A 26,699-nucleotide genomic window follows, 5' to 3' on the forward strand; every position below is an offset into this window, starting at 1 on the left:
GTATCATTATGAAATAAATGTTTTTCTCTAATACACATTGGCCACAATTAAGGACACCGTTTTATTAAGTTCCTTTTTAAACCTCCATTTGCCAGTTTAACAGGTCTAAATTTTCTCCTATAATGCCTGATGAGATCAGTGACCATTCTTTCATCCAGAATCACTCCAGACCCTTTAGATTCCCAGCTCCATGTTGGTGCTTCTCCTCTTCAGTTCACTCCTCTCATTTTCTGTAGGGTTCAGGTCAGAGGACTGGAATGGCTATAGCAGAAGCTCGGGTTTGAGCTCAGTGACCCATTTCTGTGTTGTTTTTGAGGTTTGTGTTTGTCAGTCAGTCAGTCAGTCACTTACTGATCATTTATCTGTTGGTATTTGATATAATCAAAGGTGCCATGTATCTAAACAAGATGTCCAGGACCTCCAGCAGAAACATAGGCCAAAAATACAGCAGTATATTTCATTGTACACATGGGGTACTTTCTCTGTGTCCACCAAACTCATCTTGAGTGTTTGCTGCTAAAAAGCTCTTTTTTTTTTATTTCGTCTCACCATAGAAGCCAGTCCCATTTGAAGTTCCAGTCGTGTCTGATAACTGAATATGCTGGAGTTTGTTTTAGGATGAGCTAGGATAATTTTTCTTGAAACCCTCCTAAACAACATGTGGTGATGTAGGTGCTGTTTGACAATTATTATTATTTTTAAGATTTCTGAACCCGAGACTCAACTATTTTCTGCCGCTTTTCAGTCTTTAGCCGCTCAAACTCTCCTTCTCACAGCACATTAGGATGATATAGGCACACATCTTCTTCCAGGCAGTTTCGTAACATTTTCTGTTGATTGGAAATTCTTAATTATTGCCCTGATGGTGGAAATGGGAATTTTCACTGCTCTAGTTCTTTTCTGAAAGCCACTTCACCAATTTGTGAAGCTCAATTATCTTCTTTTTTTTTTTTCATTGTGATGGATGATTAAGGGCATTTGGGCTTTGTTTTCCCCCATATTTATATTTCTGTGAAACACGAAGCAATGGCTGGATAATTTCATGTTCATAATCACCCTGGAGTACTCAACATTGTGAATATGAATGGGAATATACTTCAGAGTTATTTTACTCATAAGAATTGTCCTTAATTGTGGCCATTGTTTAATACAGAAAAACATTTATTTTATAATGATATTTCCCCCCACTTATCCAATGAAAGTTTAGATTTTTTTTTAAATAAAAGATCAAAAGGATTAACAATGCAGATGAATTTTCACAGCCTTCTTTGATCATATTTACCAAGGGTGTCCATATTTGTGGTCATGACTAAATATATAAAAATAATGGTGTAGAAACAACCTAAAATTATAAACAAATTTCTCACACTGTTACAAAGCAGTGGCAAATAATGCTTTGAAGTGAACATAAAAATTTGAATTGAAAAAAAAAAAAAAAAAAGTAGACCAATAATCAGTTTACAACTTTGTTTTATTTTTTTACTAGGGATGAATACTATATTGGGCACAATATTGGTTATAATTTATTCTTTTGGTACACTTAAAAAAAAAAAAAAGAAGTATTTTTTGTAGTTGTGAATAAAAATAAGTGGAGAATGTTTTACAAGAACATACTAATCTTTCTACTTCTGTTAGTTGCCATTTCTTTGTATCAAATTTACAAGCCAAAGTGAAAAAGGTAAACTTGCTTTTGCAGTCATCCAATGTACACTTAACCTTTAAAAAATTAATTATTCAATACCATTGTTGAATGTTATCTTTAGTAAATTAGCCATTTTTCATACTTAATGTCATGATGCCTAAATTCACTTGTAACATTGAAACATATATTTTTTTTCACATTTTATTACTAAAGCATTTATAATCATCACATGAAAATGACTACATCTCTGTGAGCACAAAACATTTATAACACATTGAGTAAAAGAGAGAGAGTGAGAGAATAAGAAATAAACCCACCTATAACAGCATCTGAAGGCATCAGATTGCAGAAGGCAGGCCTTTTATGGACTCGTGAATAGAAGAGCTCTCAGCAGATAGTTTCAAATATATCATCTAGTTCTTCAGTATCTTTCAACTCCACATGCAAGAATGTAACATACACAACAGAAACAGAACAGTCTGTCACAGCCTTGAATTGAGAGCACTAGTGGTGAGAAACTGCTGATATCACAAACGAACGCAAATGAAAACCTCACAAACAAAGCTTTACATGAATTATCTCGACTGAGATGTCACAAAGAGCATAAATTTCCAAGACACAGTGCTCTCAGAGAGGTCAGATGTTTGTGCACTAGTTGCATTCAGCAACTGACAGTCATACAAAGTTGCAACAACATCAACCGCACAAAAAAAGAAACAAAGATATGGTTTTAATTGTATTCCAGTAATTTATTGTAGAAACTTATTAAAAAAAAAACAATACAAATAAAAAATTAACATCAGTCTGTACTAAACCAGAGTTTTAAAATGCCATGAATAGTTACATCGATGTAAAAGCCAATCTAGCTGTTAACCAATTTAAAAAAATAAAATAAAATAAAGACACAGGTGTGTACAGATGACGTCACATGTCAATACATGAGTTTGCATTACTCAAATTCTATAACAGTCTCCATCAGCTTCAGTTATGCTTCTAGTCGCGTGGTTTGGTAGCAAAGGTGAGGTATCCCGTGTGTCCTGCCATTTCTCTGGGAGGTATTGCAGTCCTGCAGATCACAGAGGTGTTCCCAGTGTTTGGCACTTCCGCTTGTCTATCGTCAGAGCCCTCCTCTGGGCCGAAGTCTGGTAAGGGCAGATTGACAGCACGAACATCATGCACCCGGAGCAGAACCTCCAGTGTGCAGATCTCCTCAAAGCCATGGTCCAGTAATGCCTCACAAGTCCTCTGGACCTGCTCTATACACGGCGAGAAGGAACAGAGACGACCTCCTGAAGAGAAAGCCAAGAAGAGAAGCATTCAGCTAATTATTGACCTTTTTAGGGGGCTTTAAAACAAGACGTCCAAAGTACAGTACAAAAGTACTGTACAAAAGTGCTGACAAGCATCAATCCTTTGTGCCATCTTCTCCTACATAGCTATTTGCTAACAACAGTTGCAACTGAACAAAGTTGGAAACCACATTAGTTCAAAAGTATACTTCATTTTTTGACACAAACACTAATGTATCTATAGCCAAATGCAAAGACTTTTAATGCATAATCAATTTAGCAGCATGTACGAACAAGAGCAGACGATACATACACACACTTCGCTCCAGATTTTCTGAATAACAAAAATGACTTTGTTACCCTTTTAAACTAGAGTTGCATGAATCTGATAATCTCTCTTCAAAGTATGCAGTGTTAATTTGACAACGATGACAACAAACAAACACTTTTTGAATGACAAAAATTATGACAAATCGATTGACATTTTCGTCAATGAATAAAAATGAGATTCAAATGTTGGGGAGGGAAGATTCATTCAGCATGAATCTGCTACATGGTTCAGAGGTTAGATGCGTACAAATGAATTGGCGGGACTGCGTGAGTACTCTTTCACGTCTCATAAATGGTGAATACACACAAAATGATGATGAATTGTCCATTTTAACAAGTATTCATGTAAACACAGTTGATTATATCTTAAGTTAATGTAAACGGTAGTGGGTATCAGCATGTCATCCATTGCCGCTGTGCATTCGGTTTTAAACAGGTAGCAGTAGGGTTGCACGATCAAGATAAAAATAATAAATGTTGATTATTCCCTTGAAATTGCGATTATTAATAATGATTATTTTGAACAGATTTATGACATTTTTTTAAACTGCATACCATATTTTATATATAGAAAGGCTGAAAAAATCTTCCTAAACTATTATTGCTAGGTTTGGTTTCTTCTTTAAACAAACAAACCAAAAAAAAAAGGTAAAACTATGCATGGTATAATAATGTTATACTTATGTTTACCAAAGCTGTGTGTTTCATTTACAATTAAACAGATGAAATTTCAAATTACAGTAACATTTTACAGTACAATTTATATTATTTGGGCTCTAGACTAACATTGGAGAGCAGTGGCACTAGCACCTGATTTGGTAACACTGAAGATGTAATAATATTACAAGTTTTGTTTCACAGAAATGCACATTAGAACAGGAGCTTGAGTTCAGAGTAGCAGGAACATGAGTTGGGATGTTAAATGTTATCATGTTCATTCATGTTTATTTTGTGCTTTAAGTAAATATGAAAAGATTATCCGTTCATATGCCGCTTGAACTGTGGCACTACAGCCAAATCTGTCATGACACATTAAAGAGACACAAAACAGTATTTTTGTGTTTATATTTCTTAAAAAAGGACACAATTTTAAAGCTTAGACCTTGTTTTATACCAGAAGTAACCTGTTCTTTCTTGTCTGTCAGACATTAGCAACAATAACTAAGGGGGTGGGTTTTTGATAAGAACCTTTTGGGGTTTTTATGGCTAAAATGGCTTATGTGGAATAAAACAATAATTTAGAACATTTCCAGAACTGCTCTCTTGAATGATGTTTGAATCTCTGTTTGACTATGTCCACTTTTCACCCCAAGATTGCATCTGTTCTTTATCAAACACTGAATGAATATACAAATCTCCAGCACTTGTGTTTCTATTCTGTGCAAACATAAATATATATTTTATTAGAAATATAAATGATTCTCCCTGTTGAACTGCAACAAGCGTTACTATTTGTGAAACCTTATAAAACAGCCAAAAGGGAAGTTCACTATTGTGGCCGATGTCAAATCAAACCTGAAACTTGAAAGAAGCAACATGGAACAACCTGATCTTGTTTCATTCTCACTAGATTAACAAATCATTCTCACTAGATTAACAAATCCCATGCAGCCATAACTGTTATAAACTTATTAGCAGGCCCACACAATGATATATTTTCCATACTCATTTCAGGTTTAAATCTGCAGAATTCTGTGGAGTGATACAAAGCTGAAGTATTTCACTAGGAACATCAAACACAACTGCAAAACAGATGGCTGTTTAAACAGGTCTTAAACACTCCCACTGTAAGAAGCTCCGCCCACAAAATCACATCACTGGTTAAGCAGTCAAGCTGCTCAGAAATCAAAAGCAGTAAAAACTGAAATCTACATAGCTCACAAAGCTGTAAAGGGTCAGAGAGCAGTCGACAGGCTCATGCTTGCATATTCCTGACTTACTGTTAAATGGTCTCATAAAAACTGGATAAAAGGAGGACGGGTGGCTCCTTTGCCTCTTTCTCCACTAACACAGATGGAGGGAATTTGGACTAAAGGTGGTATTACTGACTTGCACAAGAATAGCCGCTGCTGATCAGGGTAAGAAGATAGACAGGGTGATGTGAGGAGAGTAGCATATTGAGGAAGACACCTCAATGGGTATAGTTTACTCTATGGATCTTTTTTTAGATTCAATCCAATCACATTCAGTTAATCCAGAATGACCCCATCTCTCACTGTCAACATTAATTATAGAACTATAATGAATGGCAAACACTGTAGGAAATCATTCCAGCATTTCTCAGTGGCTCAGTTTGTCTTCTCTATGATCGAGGCTCCAAGTCTCTCTTGATCCTTTCAATTCTCACAAGAGATGAATCAGGGATCCACTTAAATAGAGTAAAACAAACAAATGATGTCTAAAAAAAATTATATCATGAAACAAGTAGTTCAGCCCATGGAGATAAAAAGACAGTTGACACAAAGGGCCTATTTTAATGATTTAAAGGGGGGGTGAAATGCTCGTTTTCACTCAAGATCCTGTTAATCTTGAGTACCTATAGAGTAGTACTGCATCCTTCATAACTCCAAAAAGTCTTTAGTTTTATTATATTCATAAGAGAAAGATAGTCTGTACCGATTTTTCCCGGAAAAACACGACCGGCTGGAGGCGTGACGTGTGGGCGGAGCTAAAGAATCACGAGCGCCAGTAGGCTTTTGCGTTGAGAGCGTTTTGGAAGCTGTGACATTACCGTGAGGACAAAACCAACCAAAACAAACCATGGCTAACAGTCAGATTCAGCGTATATTTATGATCCAGAATCAGATCCAGAGGCTGAAATTTAACAAGAGCAGCATCAGCAACGACGTCTCTATGTGGTATGTACTGAAACTGTATATATTTGCTTAGCGGTTTTGGAAAATGACTAAGTTCCACTTTATGTCGTCTTTTTTTTTTTTTTTTTTTTTTTTTAAGCTGTACATGTGGAAAGTGCAGTTTGATGACAACATCACATGTTGTTTACTTGATGTGCTTACGCGCTGATAGCTAAGTTAACAACACAGAGATATTTGAAGCAGTTTTACTCACCGCCTGCGGATCCAACACACGATCGTGACCCTTTTTCGTTGGGACTGCATTATCCTTAAGAAATAAACGATGTGCAAATCCTGCGTCAAATTGGGCCTTGTTTGTAAAACAAGCATCTTCGAAATGCAGGGGAACAAACACAAACACTTGCACAACTCCGTTGATGCTCTGTAAAAATAAACTCCATCCACTGGTCCCTTAATGCTGTTTCTCTTTTGGTAATCTGTGCAGGGTTGTCTTGCCCTGGCAACCAAAAACACACTTCTTTTGTGACATTTCGCGACGCTCTCGCTCTGATCAGTGAAGTCTGTTGTGCTCTCAGTGCTCTGCTATACGGGAGCGCGCGCTCTTCCGGCAGACGTGCCCTAGGACCCATATAAGGAAATTCCGCTCCATCTAACATCACACAGAGCCATACTCGAAAAAAACTTCCTGAAACTTGTGACAAACCGGAAGAGGTTTTTTTGGAACAAAAATACTCCTTCAAACGTACAGCTTAATTTTTGAAACTTTGTCCATGTTTAGCATGGGAATCCAACTCTTTAACAGCGTAAAAAACTCTGTATGCATGAAATAGCATTTCACCCCCCCTTTAAGTGCATGGTATAAAGCGCAAGGAGCAGGTGCACTTAAGGTCTTTGCACACTGAGTCCTAAATGTTGGCATGCGTTTTTCAGTTTTTTCTTATTCACCATCCTTTCCTATCAAAATGCATGCTACACAGAAAATCGAAACCTGATCCGAATTTTTTGAAGTTTCGGAGGCAGTGAGTACACGTGATTGACAACGTGAGGTTGTATTTATTTTTCAACTTGTGAAAATTTCGGACTCAGTGTGCAAAGACCTTCAGGGCATTTCAGCACCAACTTTTGCTAATTTAATGAAGGAAAAATGGTTGCCACGCTCTGCACATGGCCAGTAGCCTGCAATGCGTTTGTGGCACAAAGGCTGTTTCTATAAAGTTGGGCAGTTCAAACTTTGCAAGGACAGCTGGCACTTCTGACTTATAGCCTTAAAGTACAGATTTTATATTTAAATAATTTGATGATGATTCAAACACAAGTTTTGAGCAGTCGAGTAGGCTTGTTTTTTTCTCAGATCAGTTTACGCAGTGCGATACGCAATGCAATTCTTTAGAAGACAATATAAGTCATTATAATCAGTAATTATGTCCCCACTGGATGCAACAAAATGTCTCGTTTGTAATAGGTTTTATTGGTTTTGTTCGGATTGCTAACTAATCTTTCTTTTTAACCGGATCTTCTTAGTGAATCGGTCGAACCAATTCACCAAATCGAACTGAATAATTTCAAAGCGTTTGCATCTCCAGTACGCACTAATCCACAAATTAAGTTATTCAGTATATGAACGTGTCTTACACTCCCTAAAGTACCGTGTCTTACACTCCCTTAAACCGCATAAACACATTTCATTACACCAAATACAAAAAATAATGTTCTTTTTAGCAGCATCATATGACACTGATCGTTATTTGTTTAGTGTGTTTGCAAACAATGTTATTACACTTTTGTTCATACAGCAGTAGGAAAACTTTTAAATTAATAAATTGCACAATACACTACTTTTGAATATATATATATATATATATATATATATCAACCAAAGGCATACACGACTTCTGGCGAAAATGAATCTAGCAGCCTGTGTACTACTTGTCCCTCTCATTCTGCACCAGTACAAATACGTGCACGCATCAAGTGTGTTTTGCTTGCTTGAGTGTACATGCATTATATGGCTTTGGAATATAAATAAAAGTTCTAATTCAGAAATTTTACAGTAAGGAGATTTATAATGTAAGTTTCCCTGCATCATTACAGCCAAGCGCATGATTACAGTGCTTAGCCACTGAAATGGAGCAGCTCTAATGCTATTAAATTAAAGATGATGTACTGTAGAGCAAAAAACAAAACAAAAATAAATTAACAGTGAAAGTAACAAAAACAAAAATACATTAATGAACATAATTAAGTGTGAAAATAACCAAAAGATAAAAAGTCAAACCAAAAATTATATTAACTAGTGGGTGAAGGACACTATAGTTAATTTATGTGAGGATAGCAAAATAAATAAACTGTGCCAAATTATACCCCCAAATTTTTTTTCTTCAAAAATGTACGTTCAGGTTTGCATGAACCTGGATGACAGCATGCCAAGCAGACTACAGACAGTCATTCAGGCTAAGGGTTGCCCGACTAAGTATTGATAGTTGTGTAAATACTGTTATAATAACAGCTCTCTGAAAAATTTCTGGTTGACTGTTATCCATTACATACCTTTCTATCAAAGTTATCTAACATTATTAAGCTGAATTTATTCTGACACAGTTTAACTCATGCAAGTTCTTGTCCTATTTTATTACCACTTTCAAAAATATAGCGAATAAACTGTCATAATGTGAGAAATGTTGAAGGTGTCATATTTTGATTTGACTATCTATTTGATAAATTAAAATAACCAACTAAAATTATGCATAATCTTTCTGATTTTACCATAATCTTTCTGATTTTTTTTTTCTGAAGTACCAAGAATCAAAGTGTCGTATTGGGCGAGTCCTGGAAAAAGTGGTATCGGTGCATATATATATATATATATATATATATATATATATATATATATATATATATATATACACACACACACACACACACACACACACACACACACATTTATTTATTTATATTTATTAGGGATGCACGATATTGGATTTTTGTGAATATCTGATATGTTGATAATTTTCAACTCATTTTGGTCGATGTCGATACTGATATAAAATTTTTAATTTTGGTTAGTTTTTAACAAGAACTTATTTGTTGGAATTAAATAAATAATAATAAAGTTATTTTATAATGAAAATACACTGAAGTTTTGAAAATAACTAATTAAATTATATATTAATCACTGCAGTCATCTGTAGACGTTTACTTCCCTTCCGAACAAAGATGTTGCGCAACATCTGCACACATGGACAAGTGACATCATATACCTCTGTAAATAAAATTCAGGTTTGCACATTTCAATGCGCTTTGAATGAAACATACACGTTCGTTTCAAACTGGAATCATGTCGCAATATCATGTGATGTCCACTTCGCAGTGCACCCATGAAGTGATAAGAGAGACATACATAATGTGGGGTCGCGAGGACTGGAATTGAGAACCGGCTGGTCTAAAGCAAGAGTGGTAAAAAAAAATAAAAATGTTTTAAATCTTTTAGAGCTCATAAATGAGTGAGAAGAGACACTTACCAGACTTTCAAGTCACTCAGAACAACACAATCAAGCAGAAACCTTCAGCCAATGACAAATGAAAACAATTTGTTTCTAAAATTTGCTCAAAATATTAAACCGGTTTGATAACACTATTTTAGGTTTTGGGTGAATTGGTAGTGAAAGTCTAAAATCTGATATGTAGTGTGTTCTAGCTTTTTGAATATAGACAAAAATGGATCTTAGATTCTTTTGGAACAGCGTTTGTGTCTGGACTGGAGTGCACTGAAGATGCATTGAATCTCTGCATATGTAGGCAGCTCGCTAGGATTTGGATCAGGGGTGATGTACAAATAAAGACTGTTGCTAAAGAGCACTTACAGAAGTATATTTCCAACAGCGAACGAGAGAGAGAGAGAGAAGTGTATCGTGTCATTCCATTGACAAATAAGGCCTTTCCATGAAATTGCAGTCATAAATAGAGACATCAGGCCTCCTGGCAACAGGGGCTTGGGAAAGAAAAGAGTCACGCCAACAGCTGGGATTCTCTGAGCACTTAAAACAGAGAACGAGACTGACTAACAGGCCAAAAATGAGAAGAAATAAAGAAACAGAACAGATAAAGAATTAGATAATATCACTCTGATTGCTGCAAAAGATGCATATGATGTGAGAAGGGTGTTTCAGTCAAGGAAAATTGGCTTGTAGTTATCTAAAGCTTTCATAGCCAAAGCTTGTGCTTAAGTTTTCTACACTGAAAAATGACAAGTAGTGCACAAGAAAGACAATTTGTCAAGACACACAGAAGGAAGCCAGCAGATGCATGTCGAAGCTTCACTAAGTTTTGCCTGTGCTCACTTAAGCCTCATTCCCTGCCCCTTTATGGTCATTACCCTGCCAGCAAAACATCCAGCATATGTGTGTATATTACAAATCAGATAGACTGATTCTCAAAGAGGGGGTGTGGCATTGAGTGAGGAAAATAATTCCACTTGCATGAGACGGAGAGACTCGAGATCACCAGGAGATCCTCTCTGATTCTTTACACACACGTACATATTAAACGATGGCATGTAAGGTAACCCCAAAAATGAAAATTATTCTATTAATTACTTACCCTCATGTCGTTCCAAACCCCCAAGACCTTTGATCATCTTTGGGACACAAATTAGGATATTTATTATAAATACAATACTGTCGTGAATACGTGTCGAAGACTGACACGGAAGAGAAGAAATTCTTAAATATAGTCATTATTTTTGTTTTCTTTGCACACAAAAAAATATTCCCATAGCTTCATTACATTATGGTAGAGCCACTGATTTCACATACACTCTTTTAACGATGTCCTTACTACCTTTCTGGGCTTTGAATGTTTCAATTGCGTTGAAACATGAGATGAACGTTTGGGTTAACCATTTCTTTCATTATTCCATACCTCTTTTAAATGAATTGTTTCAGAATTTTTGTGAACTCATGAGAAATCTTTTTTTTGTTATTATTAACAATATTAAAAGTATGGTTATTTATCAAATGTATTAAATCACAGCACTCATTGCCAATAAACCGATCATTTAAGTACATTTTAGCTTCAACATTTACCAATGCAGGAAAGTGGAAGGTTAACAACCAAGGGCTGTGCATTTTATGAAAATTCCTCTTTCAGTATACTACAAGAGGACTGCTGACCCCTTACTGGGACAGGCTAGTCTGGGCCTGCCCACTAGGGCAACGTGGGTACTGTAGCAGCCTAGCAGGTCTCATGGAAACAGCCTCTTGCCAAGTCACTTCTCAAGAGGCCCTATCTGACATGCCACACAATAAAACCAAATAGTTGTTCCAACAGAGAGACAACAGATAAAACAGATGAATGCTGCTCAAACTGGACGAACTCAAGCCAAAGAATCATGATTAATTAGTTACTGGTGTGACATCATTTTGGCAGAAAACCAAGACGTAATTATGGAGAATAATGGGCCTCTGTCAACGTTTCAAAGCAGCTACATCCATAACTGAGATGAAAGCATACACAGAATAGAGATTTAAACAAATCAATTATGAATCTCAAACCAAACCTCGCTTTCCCCGGAGGTTATTTGACCATTTCTTTGACGTTAATAGCAGTCAGGGAGAGTTAAAGGGATAGTTCCCCCAAAAATGAAAACCCTCATTTTGTCCAAACCTCGTTGAGTTTCATTCTTCTACAAAAAAAAAAAATATATATATTTTGAATAATGTTGATAACCAAACGGTTGATGGTAGCCATTGACTTCCATTGGTTTTTTTCCATACTATGGAGGTCAATAGTTACTATCAACTCTTTGGTTAACAACATTCTTTGCTTCTTCATTCTTTTGTGCTCAACAGAAGAAAGAAATTCACACAGATTTGTAACAACTTTTCAGAATTTTCATTTTTGGGTGAACTATCCCATTAAGGAAAATATAACTCATTGCAAATTTAAACACAGTGTCACAATGTTTTTTTTTTCTTTTGGAAATGTCTTGTTTCACTATGGTATTTTCTGAAGTAGCTTGGAGGACCACATTAATACCACAGTGTTTACACTTCCACAGTAGTTTTAATAAGTGTGTGCAAACTGCAAACTGTACATTTTCGTGCCAGTACCACTAAAGTGTCTGAGGTTTTGTCTTCATAAAGGTCACTTTGGTATTCATTTTAAAATTGGTAGCATTTATATTTTGTTACATGAAGACTCATTTCAGTGGCTTCATCTGCGAAGAGTAAGTCATGACGACAGCATACCACATAACATTTAGCATCAATATGGCAATGTCACTTTAGTTATTTCATAGTTATCTGCTCTCACCTTTGCGTTTCATGGCGCTCTTGGCATGTGTGATTGCCTCCCATGGAGAGGGGATGTCTAAAAACACTGCATCAGCTATTCCTGTGATGCCAAAGCCATCCTTGCACACATCCTGGTTTCTAACAGTAACCAGGTGAGACACTTTGTGCTCCTTGAACTCCTGCATGGCCTTCTCGGCTCGCTGAGCGTGGAACTCCACTGTGTGCAGGTGGCCGGTGGGAGCGATGGTCCGCAGAATAGAGTGAGACAGGGAGCCGCTGCCTGTACCTGGAAGACAGACGCAAAATCAACTGTTATGTTATTATCATTTTTAGATGCTTACACAGAATTTGACAGTTTCACTCTGAATATCAATCAGAATTTGGTGCTATTCAAATTAAGCACCTCACTGCAATAACATTAAAGGGATCATTCACCCAAAAAAAGTAAAGAGAATCGGAAGGGGTCGAACTGTAGACTAGGGCTAGGACTAGGGCATGCAATATCTTGTCAGTAGATCTGATTCTGTAATCAGCGGTAAATGTCCATCACCTGCACGCTTTCACATGGAGCAGCATCTACGACACAGAGCTGGTGTTCACTGATAAGCTGCGCAAAATCTGCAAAATATGATTGTGGTTTTGCACAGCTTGTCGTAGGCTCTGTGTAGTAAATGCTGCTCCATGTGAAACCCCGCAAGTGATGGAGATATACCACTGATTACAGAACTGGCTTCAATGAACAAGGTGCGCATTAATTCTCTATTGTCCGTATGGTACAAATATTAGTATGCACTTTGATCTTAAATGGCTAAGAGTGGAAGATAGAATGATTGCTGCAATACTGTTATCAACATGAATGGTTTTACACTTTAAATTCATTAATTCATTAACAGTGGATGAGTATAATGAATTACAATCTAACTTCCAGTCACATGAATATGCTACTAGACAAGCAACAGAGGGTAGATTTCTACTCCCTAATGCTAAAACTAATTTTCTTAAACGTAAAGTGCCATTTAGGGCAAGGAAATCATGGACTCTTTGACCCTTTTCATTAATTAGGATAACACGAAAATTTGATTTTAGAAGGCAGGTAAAGGCACACCTTGCAATTCTTTACTTGTAGGAGATTGAGGTAGAGGAATTGAACGAGCAATAAAACAATATATATAGTAGGTGTTCAAAGAAATGTTGGAAGTGGAAGAAATGTTTATATAGATGTTTTAGAATGTGGAGTGTTTTGTGGACCCCAGGAGGACTAGCAATAGTTTAGGGAATAGCTAATGGAGGCTCTAAGTAAATAAACAAATAAATAAATACACAGGGAGATTCAGATTAACAGGAGAAATCATAACCAAAATGATTCCACCAATATTAGGCAAAACAAGTAACTTACAGAGGAATTAACATCAGAGTTTCTTGTACAAAGTCTCTTGGTCTACATTTTACAGTTCATTGCACTGTTGTGTGCTTTTGTCAATGACATGAACGAGAATTAATGAGCTGGTTAAGTTGCTGTGCAGAATAACACGCACTGCAATACAGGGCAAAAGCAAGCATCCCCAGTATTTCCACAAGAGTAGGAGAATAACTACATGAATGGTTAGTATTTGGTACACTACCATGTATTCTGGAATATTCCAATGACAGAAAACAACTTTATTGAAATATTGACTTTAATCAGAAAATGATGTGCATATAAAAGTTCATTTAAAGTTCAATACAGCAATCACATGTTTATGAACATTGTGATGCACGTGCATGTTGAACACGTTCTGGTGTTAATGGCCCATCTTCTTCAAGAAACTATTATCATGTCTTTTGTTCTCATAGCAACAATAGGATCAATGTTCGGTCTACAGCGTTGCATTCAGATAGAACAGAATGACTGACGTAAGAACGAGAGGCTAAGCAGGGGAGAAAGATCGCACAGAAAATAGTTTCAAAAGAAAATGTGTCACAGTAGTATCCTTGAATGGTGATAAACGAACATGCACATATGCCAAATCTGTGGCACAGTCAGCCTCAACTGAACGCTGCTCAGATATCAATGTGTTAAACACACATCCAGCTCAATGAGTTTGGAGGGCACTGAGGACAGAGCAGAGTGTGTGTGTGTGTGTGTGTGTGTATGCTCAACAGCATAACTGATTCATTCAGAATACAAGAGGCCCAGCACTTACTGAATAGGCCAAATAACCAAAGAGTCTTTACTCCATCAAGATTTCTATGCCCGCTGCAACCCAACTAGTTATTTTTATTTTTAATGCATTTTTCACACTAGACATTGTTTCAATGCAGTTTACATAAATCATAATATAATCTATATTATCTAATATATAGAAAATATTAATATAGATAATAATTAATATTCTATGTAATCACTTTGAATGAGCGTACTGTATGTGTGCTAATAAAGTTGGATATCCTTCTATACTGAGCTTTGTATAGAGATGTGTGTTAAGCGGTTTACATTTTGCAGTGCTATAAACCAGGTTTTCCCAAACAGGGGTTTGTGAGATGATGAAAAGGCAATAATTAATTAAAATTGAATGTAACATGAAAATAAACAAGGATCAAAACTGAGATTTTCAAATCAAAGGCTTAATTATGTATATAATCTGTTATGCTGGGTGAAGAGTGGCAATGTTCATTTACATGATTGAGGCTTATAACAGCCGCTCAGTTCACAGTAAATGCTGCTTCTCACAAACCCCATCTCTGCAAACTCTGAGTTTAATGTGCTCTTGGGAATGCAATGTGCGCTAGGTTCACTTCATTTATATTCACATTTACATAATTGTCAACATTTTTGTGGGCAGTTGTTTACAGCATAAGTTTCTTGTTAAGAGTGGAGTCTGAATGCCCTTAAAAGTAACTATTTGCCTTGGCAGCAGAGTATTTGTTCTTTGTCTCTGTGTGTCTCAGCAGTAATAATATGATAATATAATATAATAAATGATATAATAATATAAACAGGAAATTCGATTTATGGCCTTGAAATGTAAGATTTCTTAAGAAAAGTTGGTTAACAACTAGAATCTAAAAACATATTGTGATATTTTTAATACTTCTTGAGTTATAGGCATGCAAACTTTGTAAAAATAGTATTAATTCCACTCAGACCCTATGTTCAATGCAGCTGTCCTGATGGAACAAAACAAGATACATCTCTAGTTTAAACATTATTTGTTCTTCAGACATTCCTCTTTAAAAGAACAGAAGTACCATATTTTTGCAAACTGACCCGCATTTGATTTTTGACCACTGATTGTGTACATTTTAACGATTTACTCCTGGAGCCATATTAAAAATGTCAATATTTCTGGAACTAAACCTTATAGGGCCTAAAAATTAAAGATGCCAAAGGGAAAGTTTGTTAAGACCCAATATTTAAAAGGGCATTACAATATTTTAATACTTGAGTTACAGGCATGCAAACTTTGGAGAAAAATACTAAAAGCGTTGTTTCCCCATTTCTGAAGTCACCATTGGCACATAATGCAACAAAGATTGCTAAAGTCAACAGATTTTAGTAACATTATGATGCTGCCATCTTTCTGAAAACATTTTTAATCTACTATAAAATAGTAGATTACTCAGTAAATATTTATTCATTTAAAGAGCCACAAAGATGGGAAATCAAAAATTAACTGTATTACAGTGTATGGTGTAGCTGTCCATCAGTGTAAACAATGTGAAAAGTAATTAAACCAAAAAGTACACGATTTATAAAAAAAAGTGAAAGTGACGTGACATTCAGCCAAGTATGGTGACCCATACTCAGAATTTGTGCTCTGCATTTAACCCATCCGAAGTGCACACACACTGTGAACACACCCGGAGCAGTGGGCAGCCATTTATGCTGCGGCGCCCAGGGAGCAGTTGGGGGTTCGGTGCCTTGCTCAAGGGCACCTAAGTCGTGGTATTGAAGGTGGAGAGAGAACTGTACATGCATTCCCCCCACCCAAAATTCCTGCCGGCACGGGACTCGAACTCACAACCTTTCGATTGGGAGTCCGACTCTCTAACCATTTCAAATATTTTGCCCATCTCTATGAACACTTGAGTCACTAGAACACTTTGCACTCCAAAAAGATGCTAACGCATTGTTTACCGTGAAGTTGTGTGCGGAACAACCAATCAAAACTATGTCAGTTGACCAATCAGAACACAGTATGCTATCGAAAGGTGGGGTTTGAGGAAACTGAATCTTTTGAACAGCTTTGTGTGAACCATTTGGGGATCTCTGAGAATTGAGGTAATTTTAAAATGATATTTTTATTGTTTTTTAACCATGGATGGATTTAAACCTGTTGTACAGGACTTATAAACAGTGATAGGAAGCTTAGAATTTTCATCTTACTGGCTCTTTAACATTTTATGCAAATGTAATATGCTTTGATACAGCACTCTATGAATGGGCACCCCTTTCAGTAATGAGTGCATCTTTACAGATTATGATTATAATTAAAGTTTTTGTTTTCAATTTGTTGTATTTCGTTAAGCAGTCATTTAAAGCTTTCTATAGATATATTTATCACATCTGTGAGGCATGTTTTCATGGAGTTTCTTTTTGTACTCCTGTTAAAGACGACACACAGAAAGCGCATCATGTTTGTTTTCTTTATTTTATAAAAGCACCTTTTGCTGATAACGTTTTGCAGTTATGAATGATGTATTACTCTTACCTTAATGTGAAAAAATGACGGCGTATCTACTGAAAAAAATTTAAGTGATCACGCTGGCGTCTCCACATCCTGAAGTGTCTCCGCACAAACTATTGGATATAGCACACATTTATCTGGGTCTAACGTTTAAACATTGTTATATGCTTGAACTGTTTTATATCTATAGATTTTATTTTAGGCAAGTCGTGATGATTTGAGAAGGCTAAATTGATAGGCTCACTGTGTGCCGCAGGCCGCTTGGTCGTTACTTTAAAAAGAAACTAACACTTAAAGGCTATTTAATAAACTAAAAATGCTCCAAACATTTATTCTAAATTACCTTAATAAAAAAAACGAAACAAAATATAATCCCCTAGCTATTACATACAAAACTAAACTATTTTAATAGCTGAAACAGTAGTATTAACTGTTTAGGGACGGTTTAGCTGTTCAAATCAGACACTACAGCATTCCTTCATTCAGACACGGTGGAAGATCTGTTAAGAATCAGTGTAGAGGGACCAAGTCTGGAAGATTTTGATGCTTGAGAGAGTGTGTCCAGCTGGTTTAGCCAAGGCCAAAGATCAAAAAGAGCCAAACTACAGGAGTTGGCCATCCGAGAGGCATGTGACTGCAATGGAGGATAGTCCATAAGACATTGAGCCATGAGATGTTCAGTTTGAAGAGCGTAAAACACTAGGGATGCACGATAATATCGGCACAACATCGGTATCGGCCGATAAAAGCTTAAAATGACAATTATCGGTATCGGCCGATATGAATATTTCTGCCGATGAGCCAAACCGATATTCTCCAAGTGAAATAATTGACCTGTTTTTCAGGTGTGAATGTCTGTCTACATTTGTAAAATAATAAATTGATGGTAGAATCAGTACAGAAGAGATACATGGATTTCTCTTCAGTAAAATTAAAGTTTAAATATATCAGTATATATTTGTATATATATCGATATCGGTATCGGCATCGGCCAAAATTATTTAGAAAATATCGGCATATCGAATATCGGCCAAAATCCAATATCGTGCATCCCTATAAAACACTTATTTAGATTTTCTTTTTCTTTTCATTTATTTATCCTGAGATGGTTTAAGTTTAAATTCCAGCTCAGTGAAGCACTTTAAGCACCAACACTTTTTCAATAGATTACCTTTTTTGATGAATAGTGCTTCAAATAAAGAACTTTATGTTGATCAGATTGTTAGTTAATCATTTACAAGTCAATATTGCCTATATGTACAGTGATAAAAAAAGTGAACTTGTAAAACTGCGGTGTGAAATGCGATGCGGTCGAAAATTTGGGTGAACCTAACTTTTGTGCTGGTGCACTTAAGAAACCATTGCAAAAAGTTAGACTAAAGCCCTTACATCACAGAATTTGTGAATAAAAAATATTATTCATTATTATTATTTATTCATTTTAGATGTTTACAATTGAAAGACTCTTTCTTACCTGACTCGCAGACGACAGAGCCCGGCTTGAGCTCCAGCATCAGTGTGATGTTGGCAATGTCTGTGGTGTAGAGGATCTGTGTTCGGTGGGGAAGGTTGACAGTCCACAGCTCTGGTGTGGGGTGAAGCACGTAAACCCAACCACCCTTACTGCAGGTCACTTTGGAACCAAACCGCTGTCCAATCAGGTCGCTGGAGTGCCGGATGACCCCATAGCGGGTCTGCGTCTGAGCTCCCGATTGAACTTTGATGGGCATCATGGACTCATGACCCAGGAAGATAATGACGACATCCCCTTCTTGGATGATCTCGGAGTATTCCACAAAACTCATGAGGTACGGGGGGTTCTGCTTCAATAAAGATTACAGACTTAGATGATTAAACACTCTGCCATAAATGAAACACATGAACACATTATTCTTATAAACTATAAATCTCATTTACATTCATTTTACTTTAGACCTAATTAAATATTCATGCAAGCTTAAATTTGTTTTATTTATTTTTTTATAAGACTTTTACAAATGTTCTCTCTCTCGTCAAACTCAGATAATTTATTAATACTTAGATGATTATGAACACAATGGCAGGATGTCAATTAAGAGCAATAAGGTCAAATCAAAGTTGTCAGTCTTTTTAAATCCTTAAATCCTTTAAATCCTTTAAAATTTCTGTACTTTTAGAGTGAGACAAATCAGCAATATGTATTTTTTTATGTTAAGTTTATTTTTTATTTTTTTGTTGTTAAATTGATGTCGATATATACAGACACACATGCATAAAAAACTATAAATAAAGCAACAAAATAACTGTAATGAGTGATGACGTAGTTGATGTATAGATAAATGAAAATATATAAATAAGTTATGATAACCATATTATACGTCAAGCACTCAACGTCCAGTCAGTGTGTATTTTGATTTAAATGACTGGAAACCGTTAAGTTAGTAGCAGCCAGTCAGACTCAACATCGCCAGCATCTGTGTTTATCTGTAGTCCTGAGACGGTTCACAACAGGAAAACAAATGGGTCATATGTAAGTTAACCTGCTGATAATCAATTTACTCATCTTTGTGAAGATTTCTATTATTTTATGTGTAAGACTCAGCAAGGTCACTGTCCTTAATGACAAGACGAACATGATAATCTGAGTGGCTAAATTTAATGCGCTAACAAGCGACGTCGATTGTATGAGAGCCCAGATATGCTCGACAATTTAGAGATATAACGTTACATATTTTTACAAATAACGTTAGCATGTTGACAGGAGGGCTACGCTGAATATGAAATAACGGTTTTTGAAATACCATTCATTACATCGCAAGCAAACGTAATATTTATTTTCAAATAGTAACGTTAACTTAGCAGACAGTACACGTGCGGTGCTTGAATGGAAACGCGTCACATGTTTGAACATACATCGCTCGAAATAAAGATATGTTTAACACAAAGAAAGACGCAGAGGCTCACCGTTGCTTCAGCAAGACTGTAGTTTTATATTTTCGAAGGAGCAGAAAGACAGTGCAGCACGTGTGTGCGGTAGTTTACTCGATAAACCACACGGAAGTCACGTGTGAATGCGGTCTACAGAGCAGCTCTTCACCTCATGTGGATGGACTCAAGCGCATCTGAAAACGTTGCTGTCCATTTTCAAATCTACGACTGGTAGCAAAACGTCAATTTCACACGACTAATCAGTCTGTCACGGGAAAATGATGTAAGAGCATTTTAAAGGAACAGTATCTGATTTACGCGGTGGTATGTTTTTATACAGTCTATGGGTGGTATAGATTCACTAGGACGGTGTTTTCCAGTCCCCTAACCCGAATAATAAAGCTGAAGTAAGTTATCCTTTTAAATCAGAAATGTGATCCTCTTAAATCATGCTATAATTTGTATAATTTAGCATTATAAGCAACATCATTAAAGACACATTTAAGCAAAAACAATTAATACTATGGGTGACAAACGGCAAACAACACATATAACGTTACATCCACACAAATGAATTTCACACATTATGCATTATGTTGCTTGTTTTTCATCTGGATCTACTACATATGTTTTTACAGGTCAGACACTTTCGAAGTAAATTGCATGGAAATTACTTGATTAGGATTTAAAATTAATTAAATTAAACTAATTTTCTTATATTTATATATTTGCATATTTTAAATGTACCACATATTTGTATAGAACAGTCAAATTAATGCAATATCAAGTTCTTCCAATGGGATGAATGGACTGCAAATAGCAGCCAATGGGAGCAGTTTCCTGAACTATAAAACAATGCTCCATCATCAGGATCTGACTCTAGTGTCGGAGAACAGACAGACGCCTCACAGAGTTCACACTCCACCGGGAAGATAGGGATCTTCGTCTCAGCTCAGTCTCCCTCTAGTTCTAGCACCCCACAACCCACGGTAAGGCTTCATCTCTCATTAAACTAGTTGCTTACGCGTGGTCGAAATTTAAAATTTATCAAATAAAAAAGGACTGCATAAACGGCGCTGAATGATTCTGGATAAGCTTTAAGACTTGTTTTTTTTTTTAGTGCATCGTTGTACGAAGAATTATACGCAGTGAGGGGGATCGATCGGCTTAATCTTAGAGATTAATATTACAAATGATCTTTTGATTTAAGGTCCTATATCTTGCTTTTTCTGAACATTTCTAGACTTTGTAAAAGGAAAGCGTTCCATTTGCAGGTCATGATCAATGACAGCTCTTTCTCTGTCGTTGGTGCCGTCCAGTGGACGCTGTGCACATGCAGTTTTAAATCATCTATTACATCGATCGTACTTTTGCGCAAAGCTTTAGGCATTTCAGTGCAAGTTACAGCACAAAGATTAGCTGATATTTCGTGTTGAGCTTTGTTTTCCAAACTCACCCTTCAAGAATGAATGGGAAATGGGAAAAATATTTTTCCGACTCCTGTCAACGATTCCGGATTCCGGAGTATGAAGCATTTGGAATAAGAATAATTTCTTATTACATTATACCATCATCCGTTTGTTGCCAAATGATGACATCGTTTCCAGATTTTAAAAGATTTAGCAAAAAAAAAGTAATACTATTTTCAAGGTACAGGGTTTTTAAATAACTTTTCACATTATGAAAAGTTTAAATTCTTGGTTCAATTCCAGTCGGACGTAACGGAAATAATAACTTTCGGTTCTTTTAGAAGTCGGATTAATTCTGTAACAGCTCAGACTGATGCGTCTTTGATTCCCTATAGAGAATCGACTCATTAGAATCATTAATTCGGCCATTGTACTTAATTGTACGTGTATGATTCACTAAAATGAGTCAATCACGCTCCAGATTCTGGAGTCATAGGCGTCGCGTCTAAATAGGGCACACTTTTACAGCGTTTTTTACATTTATTACAAATTTTACTATATTTAAGGATGTTGTCTGTAGATCAATGATTCCCTACCCTCTGACAATTTTTGTGGAACCATAGCACATATTTGACCTTTTCAGTTGTGTAATGAAACACCTATCACTAGCATAAAAGTAGGTACGCCATAGAACTCTTTCACTGCATCCATATTTCTCAAAACAAACAACAAAGTTTTCCAGATTCATTCAAATGCCAAGTTGGGAGTTAGTGTTGAACCTCTTGGCTTAATTTCGCATTCAGTGTAACCCCTGTTATTTTCCATCCCATTCTCGCCACAACGCTCAGGGAACAGCAGTCATGCCTTTCGGAAACAGTCACAACACGCTGAAGATGAAGTTCTCCTCTGAGCAGGAGTTTCCCGACCTCAGCAAGCACAACAACCATATGGCCAAGGTCCTCACACCGGCGCTGTATGAGAAGTTGCGCTCCAAACAGACACCCAGTGGGTTTACACTGGATGATGTAATCCAGACCGGGGTAGATAACCCAGGTAAAGACTCCGAAACAACTCCAAAAGTCCTCCAAAAGACCGCTTCTCGTGTACTTTTACAACATATAGGTGCATTGCTAGCAGAAAGAAGTGATTAAATGGTGACCTTGCTGACTCATTGTTTTAGTGCAGAGGGCTTTGAATAAAAACTGTTCCTTTATAGATAAGCTCAAAATGGAGTGGCATGGAAAATCTAATTGTAGATGGCCACATGAAGATGAACTGTTCTATTTAACAGTGTATTTGGTAAAACAAATGGCACTTACCCATTCAGAACACGGCAGAACAGAAGTGCGTGGTATTTTTACACCCCATGTGTTGTATTTATTTAGCAATGCTAAACTAGCCAGGTTGGCCATCGAGCAGCGGCCAGCTGAGGAAGACTATCCAGACCTCTCAGAGCACAACAACCATATGGCCAAGTACCTCACTCTGGACATGTACAAGCGCCTCCGTCAGCGCTGCACACCCAACGGCTTCACCATAGATCATGTCATTCAGACTGGAGTAGATAATCCTGGTAAAAGAACATGCATAGTCTGTCAGGGGTCAGGGCCAGGGTTAGATAGTTAGTCCTGAGAGAAGTCACATGATGTTTTTTTTTTTTTTAGTAGGACTAAGTATTGCAATTCATTGAATGGCTCCTAATTTGTGTACATGGACTTGATTCCCATCTCAGGCCACCCCTTCATTATGACTGTGGGTTGTGTGGCTGGGGATGAGGAGACCTATGAGGTGTTCAAGGAGCTGCTGGACCCAGTTATTCAGGACCGACATGGAGGATACAAACCCACAGACAAACACAAGACCGACCTCAACCCCAGTAACCTCAAGGTATGAAGTTGAAGGCACAGATCCCCCCCCAAAAATTATTTTGCCATTTACTCGCCCTCATTGATCACTAATATTTGGTATGGTGATAACGCACATTTAAAGACTAAAACTTTGCTTCTGCAGGGCGGTGATGACCTGGACGCCAATTATGTGCTGAGCTCTCGCGTCAGGACCGGCAGAAGCGTCCGCGGGTTCTGCCTGCCGCCCCACTGCAGTCGTGGAGAGAGACGAGCTGTTGAGAAGCTCTCTGTGGAAGGTATGTCACTGGTTTAAACTTGGTTTATTTGAGACCGGTTTGCAATTCGCATCGGTACTAAATGGTATTCGTAAGCAGAATTGGTGTTCCAAAACATATTATGTTGAAATGAGTTTCCCAAAGGTACCTGGATGGTCTGTATACTGTAATGGCTGATATTGCCCACTGTACGTTGCACTTTGGAGGAGGATTTGGTTCAGAACTACAGAAGAATCCTCCTTCGCATGAAAGACACCATTTATGGTGTGTCTGGTTATGATCCATAGATGTGGTTATGGCGTGGTAGTATGCCCCGAAGTACCCCTAATCTTCTTTGAAACTTCTTCGGAAGGATTTTTCCGCCCCACAGAGTACTGACTTTTTGGCATAGTATAAGTAGGCAAACTGGTATGTAGTTATGTTCCTGAAAGTTAGGTCTGTTCATGTAGCTCCCTCTAGTGGTAATTAGTATCAACTATGACTGGACCAACATAAATATTCCTTTATTAGCCATTTTAAGCTGTAGTCTATGACAATATTTAAGTCATTTATTTAAAGAAATGGGGTTCACTCACAGATCGGTTTGCTCTGTCTGTAGCTCTAGGTGCTCTGACTGGGGACCTCAAAGGAAAATACTATGCCCTGAAAAACATGACGGAGGCTGAACAGCAGCAGCTCATCGATGACCATTTCCTGTTTGACAAGCCGGTGTCTCCCCTGCTGCTGGCCTCGGGGATGGCTCGTGATTGGCCTGACGCCAGGGGCATCTGGTCAGTGTTCTGGATTGTCCTTAAAGCACTGCTTTGTGCTACTTTTTCCTAGAGTTCTTTTTTTTTTTTTTTTTTTTTTTTAAAGAGAAGGAACCTACTTGCTGTCAGTTTGTTCCTGATTCTTCAAATACAGGTAGCACCAGCATTATCAGTCTTGCACTTAAAACGTGCAGCATTAAAAGTGCGGAGGCCATTCTTTGTTTGGTTTGTAGTATCCGCTTGACAATATAATTTTAATTGAAAACTTTACAGCTTATTTCAAGGAATCCTTCTTACAGTGCAAATATACATTAAGTACAGAGTAATATTAACTGTTATTACTGTATATCATTTGTAACAGAAGCTGTAAATGTTACAAAAATTGTAATTCTACTTAAGTATTGCATTTCTGTGCTGGGTTTAGAAGACATTCCCTCACTCATTTCCTCCTCGTCTCCAGGCACAATGATAACAAGACATTCCTCGTGTGGGTGAATGAGGAGGACCACCTGCGTGTCATCTCTATGCAGAAAGGTGGCAACATGAAGGAGGTCTTCAACCGTTTCTGCACCGGTCTCACTAAGGTATTACATCACAGTGGTCCTAAAAGCCCGTTCACACAAAGAACCGTAACTATATTAGCCCCCATACAAGATAACATTGTCTATTAGAAGCGTAATGCAGTTATGCAGCTTTAATAGCTCAAACTCTTCAAAGCTGTCAGTGTTTTTATCATTCATTAGATGGAAAACTTGTTCTGAGAGTGATTGTGAAATAGGCCACATATCATTCCTGTGTCATTAACATTATTTTTCTGTCATAAATGTGCTTGATCCTATAACTTTAAAGGTTTAGTTCACCCAAAAATAAAAATGACCTCCTGTTTTACTCCCCTTCAAGGCATCCTAGGTGTATATGACTTTCTTCTTTCAGACAAATTCAATCAGAACTATATTGAAAATGATCCTGCCTCTTCCAAGTGTTAGAATGGGAGTAGGTGGGTGACCCCTGGTGTTTTTATTTTTTTTTAACGGCCCAAAAGTAGTCCATCCATAATAAAATGTGCCCCACGTTGCTCCAGGTGGCAATAAAAGGCCTCCTGTAGCATATTGATGTGTTTTTGTAAGAAAAATATCCATATTTAATGTTTTATACACTTTTCTCTCACTTCTGCTAACTGTCATGTGTGTAAAGCCATTTCGGGCGGATGATGTCGGACACATGTCTCGTGCACTCACCTCTTGTGTGTTTGTTTACAGGAGCAAAGGAACCAATGTTTCTTTTAATTTAGCAAAAGAAAAACAGCCTCTTGACTTCTTTTGAAATCGTCCAACATTTCTTTACAAATCCTTGTTTTGTGCTTTTAATTTGTGAATTTTTTTTCTTGTTCTCCATCGTGCTTCCGCATTCATCACTAAGCACCACTGTATGCGCTATGCATATTTCATCCGCCTACGATAATTGGCAAAAAAGTGAGATCTTTATTTTAAATGTGGATATTTTCCTTACAAAAATGGCACCTACTACCATTCTAATGCTTGGAATCAAGGCAAGGATCATTTTTAATATAACTCCAGTTTGATTTATCTAAAAGAAAGTCATATACACCTAGTATGCTTAGAACGCGAGTAAAACATGTGCTAATTTTCATTTTTGGGTGAACTAACCCTTTAAATGATTTCTGGTATACGCAAGACCCTAGATAGTTGAGCTACGAGAAGCACAAACTGATCGTTATCCTTTTTAGATTGAGGAGCTGTTCAAAAACAAGGGTCACGCATTCATGTGGAACGAGCATCTTGGCTACGTCCTCACCTGCCCATCCAACCTCGGCACAGGCCTGCGTGCAGGAGTGCACGTCAAACTGCCTAATCTCAGCAAATACCGCCAGTTTGAGGAGATCCTCAAGAGACTGAGGCTGCAGAAACGTGGAACAGGTAGGAACCGAACCGACTTAAGCTGCAGTAGATTTAAGAGCAGCATGAACAAAAATCTAGAGTGCACACTGATGCCAATAAGTAAGTAGTGCCTTTTGTTGAATAGGTGGTGTGGACACTGCAGCTGTGGGTGGTGTTTTTGACATCTCCAACGCTGACCGCCTGGGCTTCTCTGAGGTGGAGCTGGTGCAGATGGTGGTGGATGGAGTCAAACTGCTGGTAGAGATGGAGAAACGGCTAGAGAAAGGCCAGGCCATTGAAGACCTCATGCCTGCCCAAAAGTAGACTCCCTCCAAAACCTCACTTCCCCTCACCTTTGTTCATTTAACTGACTGTTTGTTGACTTGTTCTTGGAAGACATGATTTATTTAAAGGTCCTTGTCTCCACTCTAGTGAGTTCTTGTTACAAATTCAGATGTAACAGTGCAACAGATGAATGACAATGTCAGAATAAAATTTGGCTCGTGTTCACCTGCTTCTTTTCTTTCTTCCCGTTCCCGGTTCTATCATGCCAACAGTTTGGGGATTCCTATACCTTTTC

General features: G+C 37.3%; 2 protein-coding genes across 4 annotated transcripts; one reads left to right on the forward strand and one right to left on the reverse strand.

Annotated features, from left to right (window-relative positions):
* Positions 1-1,829: 1,829 nt before the first annotated feature.
* Positions 1,830-20,186, reverse strand: LOC113057195 (tRNA (adenine(58)-N(1))-methyltransferase catalytic subunit TRMT61A). 2 transcript variants are annotated; one of them, XM_026224383.1, is made up of 4 exons: positions 19,978-20,186; positions 18,509-18,854; positions 12,387-12,653; positions 1,830-2,931 (listed from the first exon to the last, which is right to left on the reverse strand). In XM_026224383.1, exons 2-4 carry the CDS (start codon positions 18,837-18,839, stop codon positions 2,636-2,638), a joined length of 894 nt encoding a protein of 297 aa, XP_026080168.1. In that variant the 5' UTR covers positions 18,840-18,854; positions 19,978-20,186; the 3' UTR covers positions 1,830-2,635. The 2 variants fall into 2 exon arrangements, with proteins under 2 accessions (XP_026080168.1, XP_026080169.1); XM_026224384.1 differs by having other exon boundaries at positions 18,509-18,857.
* LOC113057194 (creatine kinase B-type) lies at positions 19,441-26,629 on the forward strand. 2 transcript variants are annotated; one of them, XM_026224380.1, is made up of 8 exons: positions 19,441-19,543; positions 22,736-22,923; positions 23,083-23,237; positions 23,361-23,493; positions 24,071-24,242; positions 24,682-24,805; positions 25,969-26,158; positions 26,265-26,629. In XM_026224380.1, the coding sequence occupies exons 1-8, from the start codon at positions 19,533-19,535 to the stop codon at positions 26,441-26,443; spliced, it is 1,152 nt and encodes a 383-aa protein (XP_026080165.1). In that variant the 5' UTR covers positions 19,441-19,532; the 3' UTR covers positions 26,444-26,629. The 2 variants fall into 2 exon arrangements, with proteins under 2 accessions (XP_026080165.1, XP_026080166.1); XM_026224381.1 differs by lacking the exons at positions 19,441-19,543; positions 22,736-22,923 and adding exons at positions 20,812-20,930; positions 22,199-22,403.
* The last annotated feature ends 70 nt before the right edge of the window (positions 26,630-26,699 follow it).

This window comes from Carassius auratus, chromosome 38 (genome assembly GCF_003368295.1).
Source record: "Carassius auratus strain Wakin chromosome 38, ASM336829v1, whole genome shotgun sequence".
Taxonomy (NCBI): domain Eukaryota; kingdom Metazoa; phylum Chordata; class Actinopteri; order Cypriniformes; family Cyprinidae; genus Carassius; species Carassius auratus.